The sequence below is a fragment of the Peromyscus californicus genome, unplaced genomic scaffold (assembly GCF_007827085.1).
Source record: "Peromyscus californicus insignis strain IS unplaced genomic scaffold, ASM782708v3 Scaffold_4__1_contigs__length_199733344, whole genome shotgun sequence".
In the NCBI taxonomy this organism is placed as follows: Eukaryota; Metazoa; Chordata; class Mammalia; order Rodentia; family Cricetidae; genus Peromyscus; species Peromyscus californicus.
In genome coordinates, this window is record NW_026294562.1 from 187,465,369 (window position 1) to 187,487,788 (window position 22,420).

General features: G+C 44.8%; 2 protein-coding genes across 2 annotated transcripts; one reads left to right on the plus strand and one right to left on the minus strand.

Annotated features, from left to right (window-relative positions):
* Positions 1-10,266: 10,266 nt before the first annotated feature.
* Positions 10,267-10,797, plus strand: LOC128093873 (small integral membrane protein 30-like). Its single transcript, XM_052711731.1, has one exon. It carries the CDS (start codon positions 10,411-10,413, stop codon positions 10,588-10,590), a length of 180 nt encoding a protein of 59 aa, XP_052567691.1. The 5' UTR covers positions 10,267-10,410; the 3' UTR covers positions 10,591-10,797.
* Positions 10,798-13,281: 2,484 nt separating this feature from the next.
* LOC128124404 (phosphopantothenate--cysteine ligase-like) lies at positions 13,282-14,265 on the minus strand. The gene is made up of 3 exons (XM_052760602.1): positions 14,177-14,265; positions 13,766-13,969; positions 13,282-13,375 (listed from the first exon to the last, which is right to left on the minus strand). The coding sequence occupies exons 1-3, from the start codon at positions 14,263-14,265 to the stop codon at positions 13,282-13,284; spliced, it is 387 nt and encodes a 128-aa protein (XP_052616562.1).
* Between the last annotated feature and the right edge of the window lie 8,155 nt (positions 14,266-22,420).

Consider the following 22,420-nt stretch of genomic DNA (forward strand, 5'->3'; position numbering starts at 1 on the left):
TTGTCTGTGTAAATGTTATTTGTTTCTGTCTACTAACCTCCCTTATTTTCCTAAAGGAAGAGGAGGAAAGAGAGACATAACAAAGGCCACCTCCGTCCCTCCCTAGCTCTCTTGCTATCAGGACTGCAGCCTGCTGGCCGCTCTCACGAGGATGGGGGTGCGCGCTCTCCTTACAGGCGGGCAAAGACAGGAGCTCTGGACAGGGCAATGGGGACTGCCTGCAATTGACAAAAACTGTGTGAACTCTGAGCAGAGAATCTGACTTTAGTCAGAGGAGTTAACAAAAACTTTTTTTCAGGAACACTGGCAGCCAAGCACATGCTCTATGCCCACTGCTCCCCTTCCCTTCCTTTACTGTGATAACTTCAAGGTCTCTTCTGCCGGCCAGCAGCTTCTCTTGTTAACCCTTCTCTGTCCTGATATTGCTTAAAAAGAAATGTTAAATTACCAGTTCAAGATACTGGGAAAATTATGCTTTTGTTTCCACAGGAAAAATAAAAATTAACATGGGATTTGGTCATTTGAGTTCAATGGGTTACAAATACTTGCCATAATTTAAGAGAACTGGTTTCAAATTATTGTTGGTTAAGATAAAAAAAATGTTTTAAAAAATATGTAAAATGCAAGTTATTAGAATATGTAAAAGCAAGATATAAAGGTCTGAGGATAAAAAGGCTTATATAATGATTTTAAAAAAATGACTTGAGATATATAAAAAAAGAAACATGTTTCAGATTTCTTTGTCTTGCTATTCTGCTGTTACATTGAGACTCCAAAGAGTCATAGTTGTAAAATGTCTGTCTACTCTACAGGTATGAATGAAAAATGTGGCCACATGTATGTTTGGTTTTGAATGTCTGAGTTTGCATGTCCTTTACGTTAAGGAATACTAGTCATCTGGCTATTCAGATACTAGTTTAAAGCATAAACTGTTCTATTTTAATAAAAAAAAAAAACTGAGAGGTATATTTGACTAATATATCTATAGGAGAACAAATTGGCCTGGTTATTGTTACCAAACTTAGAGATATTTTCAAGATTGGGCCTAGATTTGTTTGGCTCAGATACATTTAATAGATAATGGTCCTCAAACCTGTCGAAGATCTGTTAAATATGGCATTTACATTATTTGATAAAAAGCTTACTATAACAAACAGAGACTCCAAGCTCCCCAGCTCCTAGCAATGACTCCCAAGGTCTCCAAAAAAGATATGGAGCAATGACAAGAAGATGCCACCTGAATTGCGGACAACACCGACCACTGGGCGAGACACTCTGACTCAACACCTGCTGCCAGGGATCTGGCCTATGAGACACTGACAAGATAAGGTCAGTTTTTACCAAGTTGCTCCTCAACAGGGAGAATTTCACATTATGGGCCCAGCAGCCAAGACTGATGCTGTCCTGACACCTGTCCTGCCAACACTATGAAGACTATAGGAGCCTGGGATGATGGCAGTCTGGGTTATGGATAGTCTATGTTGTTTTTTTTTTTTTTTTAATAGATTTAAAAGTCTGCACTCAGGTAAAGTTTATCCTTCTCAGATCTTTGATGACATTGATGACTGGACTAGCTATAGCTTTCTCAGCTTAGTAATTGATTGATCAATGGATTAATTAATTAAAGCTAATAAGTCTCTTTAAAAAAGATAAACAGGTTCTAAATATAGACTTACAGATGCTTTTCATTGGGCCAAGGAAATTTCAATCCAATCTATACTTGGCTCTCTAGATAGAAAAGACACTATGGATTTCAGGGCAAATTGATAATACTACAATTACTAAGACTATGGGTCTAAAGGTTCCAAATAAGTTCGTAAGTTTTAACTCCTGTTCCTAGTTTATATGTATCTCAACAGGTTTCCACTTGGCTGACAGATACATCCTAGCATCATTTGCTGGTGACAACCTACTGCAAATGACTGTGAGCCCTGAACTTGCTGAAAGCTGATATGGACCAATTCAGCCGATATGCATACCATCTCTTCAGCTGGTCAATAGAACGTTCCCTCTTGTCTTTGACTAACATTCTGGCTTTCCAGGGCCTTGACAACAACGTCCCAATGTCAGCAGGAAGTAATTATAGAAGAGAAAACATCGCCCTTGTTTCCCGCCCCCCCCCCCCCCCCCCAGAATGTTAGATCAAAAGGGAATTTCTTGTCATAGGGAACCTGAGATAAAGTTCCAAGTTCCTTGAGGATAAGGAACTCTGTCAGCCATCATAAGGTTTTTGGCCCTTGTGCTTCTGCTAATTATTGTTGGCTCTTATATCACTGATGTTTTAACTAAATGATAATTCATGTCTGGGTACCACTAAACTGAGGATGCTAGAATTCCAATATCCACCTCTGAACCCATGACACACTTGCAGATGGCAAAAACTAAATAAGGGGAAGCTCGCTTTGCCATTGATAATGGGAAAACTCTTATGTTCTGGTCCAATTAGTCTCTGATATGGAATTCTTTGAGCAGAGAGGCAGATACACTCGAGAACCTGTGTCTATGACTATTGCCCTCTTGTTAGGTATTGGTGGCATCACTGCAGTAATTGGTACAGGAACTACTGCCCTTGTGCAGAGCAACCACCTTATGCAGTTACAAATGGCTATGACTACTGACCTAGAGGCCATAGAAAGATCCATTTCTGCTCTGGAGAAATCTTTAACCTCACTCTCTGAGGTTGTGTTACAAAACATAAGAGGTCTGGACTTACTATTTTTAAAGGAGGGGCGATTATGTGCAGCCTTGAAGGAAGAATGCTGCTTTTATGCCGACCATACTGGTATTGTCAGGGAATCGATGGAAAAATTAAGGGAAAGGCTAGCCCAAAGAAAAAGGGAGTTTACCTTTGGTCCCTGGGCCTTTCATCGGTTGACTCAGTTTATCAAAAATCAGATTAATTCGGCCTTACCACGATATGTCTCAATTCATTATCACAGAGTAGATTCTGAGGAGGTCAGCCAGGAGCCCCATCAAGGACCCAGATTCAGTGTCCTAAGGCCCTAACGTCCCCATGGTCCTGCTAGAGGGTACCCAATGACGGGAATAGTACAGGGCCCACGCTGGAGACAACAGCGTACAGAGGTCGTCGAGACCGGCTCAACATGGCACGCTGCCGAGCGTGGGAAGCCCCCTGTGTAGCCTAAGACAGGGACTCTCTCGGACCCTAGCCACCTCGATCCATTTTTGAGAAAAGGGGGGGAACTGTTGGGGGCCGACTCCGGACAGCTGTGTCTTGAATTTTGTGTGACCTTCCTTACTTTATCAAACCTTGCAAAAACAGGTTCCTGGCCTAACCTCAGGCTGTACAACTTCCGGTAGTACGTGCTAATCAGTTCGCTGCAGGGGCCTGGGACCAAAGCGACCTCACCCTTCCTCAGGAATTTTTCATTCTTCTCTCTCTGCTTTCCCTGCTCCCCCTCCCTGCCTGAAGCCCTGGTTATAAACCTCAATACCCAGTCAATAAACGAGACCTTGACGCGACTCAGACTGACTCTGTCTTCCCTTATGCGCCTGGTCTCCTTTCTCTCTCGCCCCCCATTGATCTTTCAGGAGGTGCCTCCTCGGGTCTCCCCAATAACCTGGCCCGCGGGACGGGTCACATTTCGATTGGCTTTGAAAATTATAAATTTATAAACTCAAGTTCCATTTGCTTTGGGATACCATCTTACAAGGACTCCAATTTGCAGTTAGGCTCGTTCAGGAAGGAAATGGCTCAGTTGCCTTTAGCCTACTGGCTATGGGTGGGTTAGGACTTCTGTTGGTCTTTTCTATGTCAAACACACAGATTGCAAGCCCAGTGCCACTTTGAGGTCTTTGGCAGCAATTAACTCTGCAGCTCACACAAGATAGAGCCTGTATGATAATGAGTATTCAGAGACGGGTAATACCTGGGGGGCGTTCACCAACCTAAGACAGAGCACCTGTGTGGCCTGGGTAAGGTGATCTGCTGATGTCCCACACAACCTAAGTCAGAAGCTCATTTTTTAGTAAAAGGGGGACATGTAGGTCCCTGGACCCCGTTTTGGGTAACTGTTGCCTTGCTTGCTGACCTTGACCTTGATATCCTCCCTATGCTAATTCCCTCCCGGGTTTCACCCTCCTGAATGTTTAAGGGAAGTGCCTTGTCTGTGTATCCTGCATAATGGGCGTTAACAGCTTAGATGCAAGATTGTAAAACATCGGCAGTGAACTTCTGCCCTCTGGGGTTCTCCCATTGTACTGTAAGCCTGTATTTAAGACCTCTTCCCTCCTTCAATAACCAACATTCGGCATTAAAAAATAAATAAATTAATTTAAAAAAAAGATGAATTCGAATGAATTGAAAAAAAAACATTTTATATCACGTGTATGAGTGCTTTGCCTGTATGTCTGTTCACCATGTGTGTGTCTGGCACTCGAGGAACGCCTGGAACTAGAGCTGATTGTGTGCCACCATGTGGGTGGCTCAGAACCAAACCTGCATCCCATGAAAGAGCAGCCAGTGCCCTTAACCACCGGCCCATCGCAATAGACTATCTCTTATCACCTTTAAGGTGTGTGCTGTATTGCTATAAGGATAATAGCTTTTGTGAATGTAATCTCATTGAAATTAATAACATCCACAAACACCATATATCCACGTAAGGTCATATTGTGAGGTGCTGAATATTAGCACATCCACACATTTTCCTCTGTGTCACAATGACTCTCCAAAAATAGAGAACAGGCAAGAGAGATGGCTCAACAGTGAAGAGCACTAGCTGCTCTTCCAGGGACCCAGGTTCAATTCCCAGCACTTACAAGGCAGTTTATACCCACGTTTAACTCCAGTGCCAGGGGAAAGGCTCTCCTATTCTGAATCCTCAAGAACCACACATGCATGTGGTACACACACATACACACAGGCAAACGTTCGTAAACATAAAATAAATTTTAAATAGAGGCAGGTGGATCTCTGTGATTTCGAGGACAGCCTGGTCTACAGAGCAAGTTCCAGGACAATCAAGGCGGTTACACAGAGAAACCTGGTCTGGAAAAAACAAAAATAAATAAAGTCTACTGATGCACCAGCTAAGCAGTAGTAAGAGGGAGGTTCAGATTAGCCTGGGTGGACGGAGCCTGAAACAAAAGCCACATGCCTCTGATGGAGAGCTTGTCTGTGCAAGGCATGAAAGGGAGCTGGATATTGATGCTATTCTTTTACCACAGCAGATGTCACAGTGTAGAGGAAAGGTTTCTTCCAGATGAGGGCTTTATGATTCTGAAGCTCCCCTGGAATGAATCTGACCTGATATTCACAGTGAGTCAGAGAGTTAATGTGTGAAGGAAGTATCCTTGCAAGCCCCAGTCAGAGAAGAGGTACCATTTTTCAGTTCCTTCCTGATATTAGTCACCTTCTCATTCTGATTTTAATACAATAAAGCATATGTGTAGACACACACACACACACACACACACACACACACACACACACACACACACACCAAAAAAAAAAAAAGCCTTAAAAACAAAGCCCTTGCTCTATATTTATTTCCGCATCTTTAACTTGTTTTTTTCCCACCCTTCTTCCCCACCACCCCCAGTTTTGGGGCATTCTTCTCTCGTGTAACGGGAGTCACTCCTCTCAGCATCTTCTCACCTCTAATAACCTTTTGCTATTTCTTCCTCGTTTTCTACGTTTAAAATATGCACATCGAGGGCTGGAGGGATGGCTTAGAGGTTAAGGGCACTTCCTGTTCTTCCAGAGGTCCTGAGTTCAATTCCCAGCAACCACATGGTGGCTCACAATCATCTATAATGAGATCCGGTGCCCTCTTCTGGCGTGCAGGCATACATGCAGATAGAACACTGTACACATAATTAATAAATAAATATTAAAAAAATACGCACATTGAGGAGCACTTTGACTGAGGGATTCTGAGAGTCTGCATCAGAACTGCCACTGGAGACAAAGATTTGAAGGATGTGCTCCCTCCCCCTCCCAGCTGGGGACCGAACCCAGGGCCTTGGGCGCTGTACCACTGAGCTAAATCCCCAACCCCTGAAGGATGTGCTTTTTAAGACACACCCCTCACTTTGAAGATGAAGAGGTAAACTGCAGGGTACTCCCCAGGCTTGAACCGTTTAAAGCAGAGGAATCTCATACAAAGTCTGCAGCCTGCCAACAGTGAATCCTGGACCACAGATTCTTATTCTCCTAGCTTCTACACACGTGACCTGGTTTCTATAGTTTCCCCCTGCACATGTACACATAGGCTTATTGAGTTATGCCACGCATGCGCATAGATTGCGTGATCATGCTGCATGCAAATTACACAATCACGCAGTGCAGGGATTATGTCGGAGGTAAGGCCCTGGGATGTCTAATCGTTTTTCTAGTGCATGCTGGTTCATTTAGCTAGGGGAGTGGCCAGTGGCCACGAATTCCAACAGAAACCCTGCTTCGAAAAGAAGAAAGAAGAAAAGAAAGAAAAGTAAAGAAGACCTCTTAAAGTCAATTCCTGATAGACCCCAATTTCAATCAGGTATTTGTTCTCATTTATATATAAGATAAATAGATAATAGAATTTTCAAAAAGCTTTATCTAATTTGTCTCTTCATCTGTATCAACCCAATTCTCTGTAACCATGTAGGTCACTTTCTTGCCCTTGTCTCACAAACACTCACCCTCAACTTCCCCATGCTGACCCCCGGACATTCAGAATTGTTTGAGGAACAGACTTCTCTAGCTAATTTAATTTTTTTTAATGCTCAAGTTTATTGTTTTTTAAAAAAAAACTTAGATAATGTGTATTTGTTTTGTCCTGGTGTATTTCTGTGTACCACATGCATAGGTATTTGGTGACTGCGGATGCCAAGAACAGATTTTGAATCCATTGGAATAGAAGTATTGAGACAGTTGTGAGCCACCACATGGGTGCTGCTTTCTTTGTAATAGCAGCAAATTCTCTTAATCATTGAGCGAGCCCTTTAATTTTAATTATTTTTTTCGAGACAGGGTTTCTCTGTGTAGTTTTGCGCCTCTCCTGGAACTCACTTGGTAGCCCAGGCTGGCCTCAAACTCACAGAGATCTGCCTGGCTCTGCCTCTCGAGTGCTGGGATTAAAGGCGTGCGCCGCCGCCCCGCCGCCGCCGCCGCCGCCGCCGCCGCCGCCGCCGCCGCCGCCGCCGCCGCCGCCGCCACCACCACCACCCGGCCTAATTTTAATTCTTAATATTATTGTGCGTGTGTTGGGGGGCATGCCATGGTGTATGCGTGAAGGTCTGTGGACAACTTGGTGGAATATTCTCCTTCCTTGCCGCTTTATATTGTTGTGCCTGGGTTGCAAGACCCACGAGCAAGACCACCACAGAACCAATATCCGAACCAAAACACAAAGGGGTTTATTGATAACAAGCAAGCTTGGACTTGGTCCGTGTCCAACATCCCACACAGCAGGTGGAGGAGGATGACCCAAGCACTCACTTGAAGGGGTTTATTTTTATTTTTTTCCCCCCAGAGCTGAGGACTGAACCCAGGGCCTTGCGCTTGCTAGCCAAGTGCTCTACCACTGAGCTAAATCCCCAGCCCCTTGAAGGGGTTTATATAGGAAAGGTTTACATGCAGCTTGGGATTGGACATGGGGGTTAGGGGTGAGGTAGTTCTTTGAAGTTACTGGCTGAACTATAAGCATGAGGTTGCTGATGGCTAACAGGATGCAGGGTATCTACAGAGACATAAGTTTTTACTCCCTATGTCCTGCTTTTGTTGAACCCAGGATATGTACATTCAGATTTATTGTTCCAGTCCTACTCTCCTCTGAGGTCAACTTCTGGTCAGTGGAGCCCATTGCTCCCCATGTCTTGTTTTGCCAAGTCCAGGATATATAGACTTATTGACCCAGCCTTATAAGTTCAATTTCTGGTCACTTCTGAAACTGCTGGTCAGCAAATACCTTTGGAGGAGTCTCTCAAGATGGCTACTGATTTTTCCCTGCTGTGGGATGGTCTGTATGTCAAATGTGCTGCTGATTGGTCAATGAATAAATCACTGATTGGTCAGTGGCCAGGCAGGAAGTATAGGCGGGACTAACAGAGAGGAGAATTGAGAGAACAGGAAGCTGGGTGAGAGAGACACTGCCAGCCGCCACCATGACAAGCCGCATGTGAAGTACCGGTAAGCCACAAGCCACGTGGCAAGGTATAGATTAATAGAAATGGATTAATTTAAGCTGTAAGAACAGTTAGCAAGAAGCCTGCCACGGCCATACAGTTTGTAACCAATATAAGTCTCTGTGTTTACTTGGTCGGGTCTGAGTGGCTGTGGGACTGGCAGGTGAGAGAGTTTGTCCTGACTGTGGGCCAGGCAGGAAAACTCCAGCTACATTTCCCTCTCAGTATGAGTTCCGGAAATTCGATTTGGGCTTGTCCTGAAAATACCTCTACTCACTGAACCACCTTCCCAACACTGTATTCCCCTTTTCTTTTTTTACATTTAAAAATATGTGGGTATGTGCACAAATGTATGTGCCCCAGTTTTCTCTACACTGTGGGTTCTGGACACTGAACTCAAGTCATGAGGCTTGACAACAAATGCCTTTACATATTGAGCCACCTCCCTGGGTCTTCTGTAGCTCAGGCTGCAACTCGGCTACAGAGCAGAGAACCTCCAGGTTGTCTGCCTCTATCACTCAAAGGCAAGGATTATGAGAGTATGCCACCAAGCCAGCTCTTCCTGCATGTCTTGCGACAAGATAATCCCATTGTGTTGTGATCAGGATTTTGTTTGTGTTTGTTGTGTGTTGTGTGTAGGGGGGGATTACTTGGATTGGATTCAGGCCCTCACAAATGCTAGAGAAGGAAATTACATCTTATTATATAAATAATATACAAAATTATATGTTAGCTTTGGCTTGAACTCCTCATCCTCCTGCCTCCAAGTGCTAGGATTAATGGTGTGCCACCACACCCTACACACCCTGTCTACAGCGGATTTTTTTTTGTTTTGTTTTGTTTTTCGAGACAGGGTTTCTCTGTGTAGCTTTGTGCCTGTCCTGGAACTAACTCTGTAGACCAGGCTGGCCTCGAACTCACAGAGATCCGCCTGCCTCTGCCTCCTGAGTGCTGGGATTAAAGGTGTGCGCTGCCTCCGCCATCACCACCCAGCCTACAATGATTTTTTTTTTTTCAGTTTGTGGGCTCATACTTTATTGCACTTAAAATTTTGTACATCTGTTCCTGGATGATGCGTGTTTATTCATCTTTTAAACCCTCAAAGCTCACACAGGCCCTGGCACATGGTAGGCACTTGATAAATACCTGATCTTCAGAGCATGACCATTCATGCATCCATGATCCTTCTATTGTACAGTAGGCTGACATTCAGTTTAAGTCCCCTACGCCTGTTCTGAAGAACACGAAATCCCGCAGTCAGCTTTGTAAAAAGTGAAAAACAGTTCTTGTTCAATTTCCAAATCAGGAGGAGTGTGTCAAGCGGTTCCGTCAGAAACAAAATACAGTTATTTTTTTTGCCTGCACACTGTTTCCTCATTGTATGTATCTTTAGCAAAGGATTCATCAGGTAATGTAGCAGGGTCCTTGTTGTTGTTCCCTTTGGGGGTGGGGGCCAAGTAGGCGCAGAGTCAAACCACCCAGACTCTGGGAGAATGTCGAAACAAGAAGCTCAGTTTATGCAGGAAGAAGCAAGCCTTACATACCCTCCACCCCACCCTGAGGGGAGGTCTGATGAATATACATATCAGTTGGTGTGACATGGCTGTCTCTCATTGGTCCTGGTCATCTCCAGATTATGTTTCAGCTGCTGTTGCTAAGACCATCAGGCAGACCCAGGCTGGCTCTCAGAAAGTATCTTTTTTGCTTGTTCGGGCCGTCTGGCCCTCAAGCCTGTTAGGGATGAGTCATCCCACATATCCACCCCTTTTTATTATTTTATAGCACATGCTCAGTGGGAGCTAGGGTGCATTGCCCTAACCTTGTTGACCCCATCTCAGGAGAGCTCAGCATAATGGACTGTGCCTGTCTTAGATTGGCTTGTCAAACAAGCTCGTATCTGTTATTGACTACCAGCCCTGGAAGAGCATCAATCCTGGAGAGCTGTCTGGGTGGTGGGCTTTAGGCAGTAGCCTTCTGTATCTCAGTGAGCCATATGTGCATTATCTCTCTAGGAGGACTTAGATCTAGGTGTCTGAGAGCCAATAAAACCTGTAGGGTCGCCTTTGTGGCTGCCTTCTGTTGGTAAACCTGTTGCAGAAGATATTTGAACAAGAGAAGGATTAGTTGATTCCTGTAATGGCTGCTGTCCGGTCAGGGTTGTCATGGGTGACCTCTTAGCCTCAGCAATCGGAGCTCCAAAGAGGGACTGTTTCACATTGGATAGAATTTTACATACACTCTGGTTTGGGGAAGTTCAGCCCTCCAGCCCCCAACATCATGAATTCGGTGTCAACACAGTTGATCTTAGTCCTCACTTCACTGCTGTTGATTCTGCCTGTTGTTGAAGCTGCAGAAGCTGGAGATGCGATTGCACTCTTACTGGGAGTGGTTCTCAGCGTTACAGGCATTTGTGCCTGCTTGGGGATATACGCCAGAAAGCGAAATGGACAGATGTGACTCTGGAGGACTCTTCTGAATTAGACTTCACCCTGGCCAGACTGAAAACCATTGTGCTATTGAGGCCAAACCCAAGGTTTGATCTCTCCTGTTCCCAGCAAGAGGGTTACAGTTAAGAGGATGGTTTCACATTTACTTGGTTGTTTTTCCTAAGATGGGAGTAGATGGGGTGCGGTGGGAGTGGGGACTCTTTACAACAAAGAGTGCACTAAGAAAATGACCTATGGTTTGTATTTGCTGCTTAGGAAGGGGGTCAAGGAGGGCTTAAATTTGCATAAGCATTATTTCATGCTTTCTAGATTGTTAAAGCACATGGCATTGGAGGAAGGAAGTATTTGCTCAGAATCTAGTAAATCAACATTGTTGCTGTATTAATCACTGCCTCTTGAATTCTGGGGGAATCTTTTTCTCCGCATTTTTTGCTGTTGTTCTATCTCCCTAGTTGATATTGTACTTAGATATTAAATAGCCAAGAATTGAAACTTTTATGTCTGAGAAAAAGATTAACTAAAATGTACTCAACATGTCTAATTCTAAAATGGAGAAAAGATTTGTTAAAAAAAAAAACTTTATATTAATTGAGTAACATCTCCTTTGTGAGGAGTACTGTATCAAATACATATCCATTATGCCATAAGTGAAAAAAAAAAGAGAAGGATTAGTCAAAAATTTCAATCACAAGGACATGGATGGGACCCCAGTCATTTTTATCTCGCCAATCGAAGTCCTTCTGGTGATGTATTATGACCTTGTAGGGGGTAAGGCAATTGTTTAATGTCTAGGGTCGCATGCCAGCGATGATGTGACCTTTACTAATGTCACAGTAGTGGGGCAAATCATACATTACCCCTCTGAAGCTTTTTCTTTGTCCAAAGTCTCTTGGTCTGTTTCCGGACGCACATCTCTGGAGGGTATCCATATTGGTGTGGTGGTATTCTGGGAAAAAATGCAGGCATACACTTGCTCCCAGGTTAATAGAGGAACAGAGGGTTGCCATTGAAAGGTGATGGGATCCCTTCAATGCACCAAGGTCAATGGTGTCTCCCAAGGCATATAAATAAGTGTGTTGTCCGATTTGGTCTTTTGTGTCAGGGTTAACATATGGTCCTCGGCCTGTGAGCATCTCAAGACAAATAGCGAAGTTATGCTGTATATTAAAACGAGCCTGAGCCTCAGCCTGGTCATCATAGGCAGCTCGCCAATGAAGGAAGACCATAGGCTCCAACACAGCCTTCATCAAATGGTGCCAGTCATAATAAGTCTGTGAATGCATTGCCCATTGCCGTAGGACTTGCTCAAAATACGGTGAGTCAGGACCTGATTCATTAGCAGCCTTATGAACCAAAGACAGGACTGCAGGAGGGGTAGGTATGTATGGCTGGTTAGCCACATTGGGGCCCACATTAACTGGAAATGCCATGTGTGGCACCATAGGTAGAACAGGCTGGGAGGTATGCGGAGCAGCTGTCTCAGCAGGCAGACATCCAGGCAAATCACTCTGTGGATACTGCAGTGAGGGGGTAGCCACTCGAGGCATGGGGGAAGCAGAGAGAGGGGCTGCCGGTGTAGGCTTAGATGTAGGCTTAGATGCTGCTGCAATCATTTCCTCTCTCTTTCCATCCCTCTCCTTCACTTTACGCCTATTCTCCTGCCTCTCCTTGCCAGCAGAGGCAGAGGAAATGTCAGTCATGGATGGAATGAAGGCAATAGATAAGTTAGAGTTACATTGTTTCTGGCAGTGCTTGTTGTGGGCCTTAAGGACCTCCTCAGTAGAGGATGACTTTAGGCCTTTGGTTATAGTCAACAAAATGAGCATAACAAATAATTGGAGAGTTACTCCTGAGGTCACTTTCCTTTTTCTGGCCAGGAACATAGCTCTCGTCCAAAGATCAGGTTCCCACATGTTCTCTGAAAAGATCTATGGAGCAAGCACTACCAACTAACTATTGATCCATCTCTCCAGGCATTACAACCCACAAACATACACATACATATACATATATAACTAAAAATAGATTGTGGCTGTTGCTTCCTGAGGGACCAGCCCTTATAAGGAAACACCAGGCGAGCCTTATCAAAAGTATGTGCCACCCTACTGTACAGAGAGACTCATAAACAAGACAAACAGAAAGAAGAAAGTGGGGGTCCCAGCATTTACCTGCTGAAGGGACTGAATTTACACAACGTAGAGGGGCCTACTCACCGAAATGTACCGCTCAAGGGGGCTTCTCAACCATTGCTGCACATGAGTAAAGGGAGACAAACAGACGCTGTTCAAGTACCAAATGTCCCGGGTTTCGGCATCAGATGTAGCAGGGTCCTTGTTGTTGTTCCCTTTGAGGGCGGGGGCCAAGTAGGCGCAGAGTCAAACCACACAGACTCTGGGAGAATGTCGAAACAACAAGCTCAGTTTATGCAGGAAGAAGCAAGCCTTATATACCCTCCACCCCACCCTGGGGGGAGGTCTGATGAATATGCATCAGTTGGTGTGACATGGCTGTCTCTCATTGGTCCTGGTCATCTCCAGATCATGTTTCAGCTGCTGTTGCTAAGACCATCAGGCAGCCCCAGGCTGGCTCTCAGTATCTTTTCAAGCCGGTTAGGGATGCGTCATCCCACAAGGTAAGAACCCTGGTTTTGGATGCGAGACGGGCACTTCCTTCAGTGTTTGTCACATATAAAAGCTGTGTGTCACGACCAAAGGTCTTCTACTGTCTTGTCCTCTATCATCATGCCTTTTGCTATTTCATCCTCTGACAGCAGTAACTTGGTTTCTGAGTCTTGGTGACTGTCGGTCTGACTGACAGGTAGGGTGGAGGCAGGACCGGTCCAGCCTGTCGTCTCTCCCTGGGCCTGAGCTGGATGGTGAGTGTCGGTGGCCCAGAACCCCGCTGTCCACTGTAGAGAAACACACTGGGCCAGGAGTCTTGTTGAAGCAGGAACTCACTTTATTGCATAAGGAGTGAACTTATATAGATTTGGGTGACAAGGGGATGGGGTGAGGACAGCAGAGAGAATGCCATCTCAGCCGTTACTAGGCAAAGGTCACTCTAGGTTGGGTAGTGCTGAGTCACTCGTATGCGGAAGTCATGTCCCAGGACAGGTCGCCAAACTCAAGCTAGGCTCAGGAAGTTACACCGGGCCGCATGCCGGGGGGCCTTATGGGGCCCAACAGGTGACAATAACCACAAAGGATTGTATTGACTCAAATATATTGGACACCACCGCTTGATGCTTATTAACCCCCGAAGCATTCCGAGCACGATTAATTATGATGGTGGGGTCAGTTTCCAGCTTAAAGGAAACTCTAAATGCTTTGGGAGCCCATTCTTTAACCAGAGGAGAAAGCATTTTTATCTCCACTGCAGCATTTATCATTCTGATTTGTGATTACGGCTCGTATCCAGGCCCTCGCTAGATTGTGAGGTCCTTGACGGAAGGCAGTATCTTATTCATCTCTGTATTCCCAGTGCCTAGCTCATACAGAATGCAGAAAGGCCATCTCCAGATCAAGAGGAAAGCAACCCAAGACTGGTTATGGGGGTGGGGGTGGGGTCAGATCTCTGGAACCGAGCCCATCACCTGCAGTGGGCCACCAGATGAGTGGATCTTGTGTTCAGGCATTTCAGAGACAGGAATATAGAAAGCTGATACTGCTGAAGCCAGGTGTAACATTGCAGAAGACTCTAGTGGGTTGAGAGCCAGAGCTGCACCCTGCTGTCAAAGTGGCAACCTCTGCTGCCAGGAAGGTGCCGGCGGCAGCTGCCTCTTGGTAGCTCTGCAACGCTGCAGCAAAGCCGGGGAGTGCATTCTCTTCGGCCTCTAGACTCAGTTTCCCCGACTGGGCTGAGCCAGAAGGCCGAAGGGCCGACCGCCAGGTCTGGGGCGGGAAGTGGTGGGCATAGGGGAAGGCCGAGTGCGCTTGGTACAAGAGCCAGGAAGACCTTGGCCAGCGCAGTCCCGCTTGGCCCACTGCTGAAGTTGTCTAGAAAGGGCAGGGCTTGCACTTCCAAAAGGACCTTGGTGCCTCCTGACAAGACCAGCACCAACCGCTGGCCCCGCGCGCCCAGCCTGGCAGCAAAGCAAGCCGCAGAACCTGAACGGAAGTTCAAGAATTGCTTACTCTGTGGAGACACTTTTTTTTTTTTTTTTTTTGGTTTTTCGAGATAGGGTTTACTCTGTGTAGCTTTGCGCCTTTCCTGGAACTCACTTGGTAGTCCAGGCTGGCCTCGAACTCACAGAGATCCGCCTGGCTCTGCCTCCTGAGTGCTGGGATTAAAGGCGTGCACCACCACCGCCCGGCTTTTTTTTTTTTTTTTTTTTTTTTTTTAAGACAGGATTTCTGTGTGTAGCTTTGGTGTCTGTCCTGGATCTTGCTCTGTAGACCAGGCTGGCCTTGAACTCAGCGATCTGCCTGGCTCTGCCTCTGAGTGCTGGGATTAAAGGCGTGCGCCACCACCGCCGCCCCCAACAGCGATGCCTGAAAGAGCTAGGTATGGTATACATATCTCTAATCTCTGCATTTGGGAGACAGTTCAAGGCCAGCCTGGGTTACTCAGTGAATTTGAACCCATCCAGGGCTAAATGAATGCAAGTCTCAAAAGGGAACAGACAAATATTTAGCCAAGGTAATAGGCAAAATAGAGGTCTATTGGGGATAGGACATTTTTTTTTTTATTTTGTTTTTGTTTTTTTTTGAGACAGGGTTTCTCTGTGTAGTCTTGGTGCCTGTCCTGGATCTCCCTCTGTAGACCAGGCTGGCCTTGAGGCCAGAGAGATCCGGCTGACTCTGCTTCCTGAGTGCTGAAATTAAATTGTGTGCCACCACAACCCAGGAACATTCTTTTTAAATACCTATTACTAACTACCTAAGGTCCTTGGATATCCATCAGCTTAATCTAGCTGTGTTAAACCCTTAAAGGGCTCTTCTGAACTAAATGCCTTCATTTACATGATTGAAGGGCCGTTATCCACATCAGTGGTTCCTCTAAAAAGTAAACCTTATCAGGGTTGGGGATTTAGCTCAGTGGTAGAGCGCTTGCCTCTATCCTCAGCTCAAAAAAAAAAAAAAGTAAACCTTATCTAAGCAGGTAGTGTGGCTATATCACCTTTAATCCCAGCACTCAGGAAGCTGAGACCACTCCTTTAATCCTAGCATACCTGCCTCTCAGGATTTGCAAGTTGTTCTCTGACCTCCACAGATAGTCTATTTTAGGCATGCCATTTTAAGTGCTTGGGTACATGCACATGCTCGAAAGTCTCTCTCTCTCTCCTCTCTCTCTCTCTCTCTCACACACACACACACACACACACACACACACACACACACAAAATAAACACAGAAGGTGGTAAAGAGAATTGCTAAATGAACTAGAAATTCCAGCTCACCCGTAGGATGACTGTGGTTTATAATAACTTTTGGTTTTGCCCAATCACTGGGCAAGCTTTAGTGAAACATTTCACTATTAAGATAAGAATTTGTCACCGGGCGGTGGTGGCGCACGCCTTTAATCCCAGCACTCGGGAGGCAGAGCCAGGTGGATATCTGTGAGTTCAAGGCCAGCCTGGGCTACCAAGTGAGTTCTAGGAAAAGGCGCAAAGCTACACAGAGAACCCTGTCTCGAAAAACCAAAAAAAAAAAAAGAATTTGTACTGTATCAAGTTGATGCAAGAAAATGTTGGCTGTACTTCCAAGAGGGGAGGCTAAAATCTTTTTAGATCATGGATTAGCCTATAGAAAAATGTCTGCCGTAAATCAGTGAAGGCGAAATGAATAGGAATCTCACTTACACAACTTGAGTAAAACATAACTCTCTGAACAGACGAAGATAGGTTTCTTCTGTATCCCAGAATCTAATTAATATTTATATGTATAATTCAGCTATTATTTGGCTTAAAAGGGAAATGTTATCATTTTTACTATTTTCCACAGAGAAAATAATTTCCAGTTTCTAATAACCCTGGACTTTTGAATTATAACCTGTTTTTTTATGTTAAAAAAAGTCTGCCAGGCTGTGGTGGCGCATGCCTTTAATCCCAGCACTTGGGAGGCAGAGGCAGGTGGATCTTTGTGAGTTCGAGGCGAGCCTGGTCTATAGAGCGAGATCCAGAACAGGCACCAAAGCTACACAGAGAAACCCTGTCAAGAAACAAAACAAAACAAAAAAGTCTGTATGATATACTGGTTTTGTGTGTTTTCTGCCTACCTCCTTTAATAAGAGAAGCATTTTTTTTACAGTTTATTTTGTTCAGTGATAGGATACTCAAATATGTAGAACAGTGCTTTGTACAAGGATGGCACTTGTATTTGTTCAATAAATAAATTAAGACACTTTAAAAAAATAATAAAACAAAGAAGCTAGGAAAAAAAAAAAAAGAAATTCCAGCTCACTTCTATGTTTACAGCCAAAAGAATTGAAAGCTGGGAAGGCTAGGTGTCCCCACATTTAGAAGATCAGGATGTCAGGGTCATCTTGGATTCCATAGGGAACTCTAAGCCAGTCTGAGCTACATGAGACTCCTCAAACCTCTTGCCAAAAAGTACCTCCATAAGGAAAACAAACAGACATACAAACCAACCAACCGCAGAAAAACCAGGTGTGGTGACACAGGTAATAAGGCACCATTCTGACACAAAGGAAGTGGTGGTTGGTCTGGGACATATACACACACAAAGATCCTCCTGGTAAAGGCTTAGCAGATAAAAGTATCTCCGAAGCCTAATAATCTGATTTCCACCCCCAGGACTCCCACAAGTTGTTATCAGATTTCCATATGAGCTCACACCATGTACGCACTCTCCACCACCAGCACATATACACACAATAAGTAAATAATTATAATATTTTTTTTTTCTGAACCAGGCTTGGTAGTGGCAAACCTTTAAGCCCGGCACTTGGGAAGCAGTGGCAGGCATTTATCTGTCAGTGAGAGGCCAACCTTGGTCTACTGCTGCAGGCCGTAGGAATATATCATAAGAACTCAGCTGGTTATGGCAAAGTCACTACCTGGAGGAATCAGGGAATTCCTCCAGAGGAAGCCAAATCCCAAGGAGTTTTTGGTGTTACTTGGCTTGTTATATATCAGCTGTCTTCTGTTATGAAAATCATGTGTGCCTTCATAGTTTTCCCAATTGACTTTTCCCTAAGAAGGGCTAACAATGTGGACTGATCACTCTCTAGACATACACATTCCAGGCATTTAGAGAACAGCCTCAGGAAAGGCTTTCTCTGGAATCAGATATCTCCCCTAGCCACTTTCAAGGACTAAAGGAGACACCACACAGGTGGTCCCCCAATTTCCGAGGACTAACAGTGATAATAACCCACAGACGAGTCTCCTGACTTAAGGTAAATTCCACAAGGAGACACCACCCAGGGGGGCGCCCAACTTCCTAGGACTAACAATGATAGCAGCCCACAGGCAAGTCTCCTGATTTAAGGTAAATTCCACAAAGAGACACCGCCTAGGTGAGGTGGACATTAAGTAAATAGCTTTACACAATTTAGCTCGGACCCTCCCTTTATATACTGGGACTTCCAGGGCACATGGAAGAACTAGATGGGTAAGAATTTGAGAGGAACAAACTGAGATGGGGAAGAACTAGGTTGAAGGGCTAGAAGAGAGTACTAGAGGAACGAGATGGAAGATGAGGAAGAGCCAGATGGGGAAGAACAAGATGAGAAAGAGCCAGATGAGAGAGAAGGAGACAGGAGAGGAGCTGATAGGGGAAAGAACTAGATAGATGAGAACCTAGAAGGGACAGAACTAGATGAAGGAATTAAGATAGAACCTAGAGGGGACAGTAGATAAATATAGAGAGAAATCAGCCAAGAAAGGAGCTAGACACGAGAACAGAACTGAAGCTGGGTATAAAGGATGTTATGCCAGAGGAATTAAAGCAAGTGGACTATAGAGCTCGGTGTGCTGAGATTCTGTTTCCTGAAAATAGTCCTCGCCGTTAGTAGTTCTCTCTCCTGAGCCCCTGGGATGTATAACATTAAGGCTGGTCCCTTTAATATTATACAAGAGTCTACATAGCAAGTTTCAGGCCAGCTAGGGTTATACATTGAGACCATGTCTCAAAAAGTAAAAGAAAAATCCGAGCTGGGCATGGTGGTTCTGCTGTGTGGTATCTACTAGAGAAGTCTGCTTGGACATGGAAAGTGTTTATTAGATGTGCGACGACTACACCCAGTATTCAGGATTCTAGTGGAGCACCAAGCCTTTCTCAGGATGAGCTTTAAAGCACAAAAACCATATTCTGGGTTGACCTACTTTAGTTAACATGAACAGTTAGCTAGAAGCAAAACTACAGTACCCCAAAGCAAGATTAGGACATTTAGAAAATTTCCCAGATCTATGGACTTTAATGGATTAGGTCTTTGTTTTCATTTTGGTAGGTAGTACTGTCTATGTGCTGAGTTTTACAGCCTGAATGGTACTTCCATTGACCAGACAGATGACAGTTCCTTCAGCAAGTGTGGAAAAGAGAGAATTTTTTTTTTTGTTGCCACTGGACAAGAAGGGTTCACCTAAGAGCTGGGAGGCAGTATTCACCTGAGCGCCCAGATCTTGAGGGCTCATGGTGCGAAGCACCTGTTCGACTCTTGTATCTCTCTAGAGCACTTCTGGAGCTGGAGGAAAACTCAGATCTCGAGGCGCAGCTGGGGAAACTCGATGTCACGGGGGCCAAAAATGGTAGGTGATGGTCGTCGGAAAGGTATCATAATGTTTATAACGGTTCCTCAGCTGAAATGGTTTCAGAAAATCCAAGTTTGACTAGTTCTTGAGCTGGAGAAAAAGTTTAGTGGAAAGACACGTCGTCTTTATTGCTCGGGGAGGGTTTTGCTTTAGCCAATTCTAAAGATCCATAGGAAAAATAAGCAAAAAATGGCTTAGAAGCAACAACCCCCCAACAGTGGTGCAAAGGTTCGTTTAGACGAAACATAGTCTAATAATTGAGAGCACAAAATCAAAATGTTTTTCAGGTGTGTTTAAGAAGCTCACGGGCAAGGGTGTTCATTCCTTGAGTTTAATAGAGTTTGGACATGATAGTGTGCATTGGTCAGGTACACTTTTTTTTGTTGTTTTAGTTTGGTTTTTTAGGGGGTTGTTTTCTTTTCCCAGACAAGGTTTCTCTGTGTAACAGCCCTGACTGTCCTGGAAGACCAGGGGGTGGCCTTGAACTCAGAGATCCCTTTGCCCTTGCTTCCCGGGTTTAAAGGTGTGCACCTTTATATGCCTTTGGGAATAAAATTCTTGATCTTCCTGCCTTAGCCTCCAGTCTGCTGGAATTCTAGTAAGATACCACTACACTTTGTTTGAGAGGCTGAGACAGGAGGATCATGACTTGAAGGGTTAGAATTGTTGGCATCGGGCTGGAGAGATGGCTCAGAGGTTAAGAGCACCGACTGCTCTTCCAGAGGTCCTGAGTTCAATTCCCAGCAACCACATGGTGGCTCACAACCATCTGTAATGAGATCTGGCACCCTTCTCTGTATACATAATAAATAAATAAATCTTTAAAAAAAAAAAAAAAAAGAATTGTTGGCACCGATTCGGAGTCTCAGCGCCGGAGGCCGCCCCCCGCCCCAGGCTCCGAGGCCCCTCTCCGCCCCTCTGGCCGCAGGGAGCCGATCGCAGGCCCGGGATACCGTGTCCTGGCTAAGGCCGGAGGGCCGAGGCCGCAGCAGCGGGGTGGGCAGCGGTACCGAGGGAGGCGGAGAGGGGGCCGGGGTCTGCGGGTTGCCGCGGGCCGTGCAGGAGTCACCCCTGCCGCGGCCCTGCTGCTGCTGCTGCCACCGCAGGATGCCGCGAGTTAGACTGGGAGGAGGATCCAAGGCCGCCAGCTTCCTACCTGACATAACTCACTTCAAGAAGTACACAAGGTCAGAACGGGATTAGGTGGGCCCGTGAATACTGTATGTACAGCAATCGAGTGTACTATGTGCGGTGCCCAGAGACCCAGTGGAACAATTATTACAGAAGATCCATTTAAAAGTGGTCCAAGTTGCCGGGCGGTGGTGGCGCACCCCTTTAATCCCAGCACTTGGGAGGCAGAGCCAGGTGGCTCTGTGTGTTCGAGGCTAGCCTGGTCCGTAGAGCGAGATCCAGGACAGGCACCTAAACTATGCAGAGAATCCCTGTCTTAAAAAACCAAACAAAAACAAAAAGGGGGGGCTGGAGTGATGGCTTAGAGGTTAAGAGCATTGGCTGCTCTTCCAGAGGACCAGGGTTAGATTTCCAGCACTCACATGGTGGTTCACAATTCCAGTGCTAGGGGATCCCAAGCCCTCTGCTGACTTCCACCGGTGCTGTATATGTGTTGTACAGCATACATGTTGCACACACACGTAGGCAGAACACTCATACATATTATATGAAAAACAGGAACAACAAGAATAAAAACCCACCTTTAAAAAAAGCCTGAAAAAATAAATATTCTAAAAACAAAACAACAACAACAAAAGAACAAAACTCTCCAACAACAACAAAAACTTTTTTTTTAAAGGCTATCCTCATTTACATGGCATGGAACTGGCTTGGGCTACATGAGATTGTCTCAAAAACAAACAAATAACACACACATATACACACACAATGGGGGTACTTGGTTTTACTCAAATCTTTTTTTTTTTTGTTTTTTGTAATAGCTTTAAAATTTTTTTAAAGAATACTTTATGGTAAGAGTGTTCTGTGTTTTGCTTGCAGGCATATATGTCTGGTCAGCACATGCATAATGTGCCTTGGGGGTGTGGGACAGAAAAGGGTGTTGGATCCTCTGGAACTGTAGTATTGATTGTGAGCCACCATGTGGGGCTGGGAATTGACCTCTGATCCTTCGAACCATGGAGCCATCTCTCCAGCCTCTCAGGTCTGTTTCTTTTCTTTTTTTTTTTTCATTTTCATTTATTTATTTATTTTTCTATCATCAACTTGATACAATATAAATTCTTATCCTAATAGTGAAATGTTTTATTGAGGCTTGCCCAGTAATTGAGTAAAACCAAAACTTATTATAAGCCATAGTCATCCTAGGGTCCCCTGCTATGTAGCCTCCCTGGTTTTGTGGGTTGCAGTCTGATTGTTCTTTGCTTTATATCTAGTATCCACTTATGAGTGAGTACATACCATGTTTGTCCTTCTGGGTCTGGGTTACCTCACTCAGGATGATATTTTCTCATCTCATCCATTTGCCTGCAAATTTCATGCTGTCATTGTTTTTCTCTGCTGAGTAGTACTCCATTGTGTATATGTACCACATTTTCTTTATCCATTCTTCAGTTGATGGGCATCTAGGTTGTTTCCAGGTTTTGGCTATTATGAATAGTGCTATGAACATAGTTGAACATATATCTTTGTGGTATGATTGAGCATTCCTTGGGTATATGCCCAAGAGTGGTATGGCTGGGTCTTGAGGTAGATCAATTCCCAATTTTCTGAGAAATTGCCATACTGATTTCCACAGTGGTTGTACAAGTTTGCATTCCCACCAACAGTGGAGGAGTGTTCCCTTTGCTCTGTATCCTCTCCAACATAGACTGTCATTAGTGTTTTTGATCACAGCCATTCTGACAGGCGTAAGGTGGTATCTCAGAGTCGTTTTGATTTGCATTTCTCTGATGACTAAGGATGTTGAGCATTTCTTTAAATGTCTTTCAGTCATTTGAGATTCTTCTTTTGAGAATTCTCTGTTTAGCTCTTTAGCCCATTTTTTTAATTAGATTGTTCAGTATTTTGATGTCTAATTTCTTGAGTTTTTTTATATACTTTGGAGATCAATTCTCTGTCAGATGTGGGGTTGGTGAAGACCTTTTCCCATTCTGTA

Excerpts from the sequence above, each read along its gene's own strand:
- LOC128093873 (XM_052711731.1), top strand. The coding sequence starts at position 10,411 with ATGAATTCGGTGTCAACACAGTTGATCTTAGTCCTCACTTCACTGCTG.
- LOC128124404 (XM_052760602.1), bottom strand. The coding sequence starts at position 14,265 with ATGTTACACCTGGCTTCAGCAGTATCAGCTTTCTATATTCCTGTCTCT. Across the intron at positions 13,970-14,176 it reads CACTCATCTGGTGGCCCACT|AATGATAAATGCTGCAGTGG; the intron begins GCAGGTGATGGG and ends ATCACAAATCAG. Across the intron at positions 13,376-13,765 it reads TCCTTTGTGGTTATTGTCAC|CCAAGACTCAGAAACCAAGT; the intron begins CTGTTGGGCCCC and ends GACCGACAGTCA.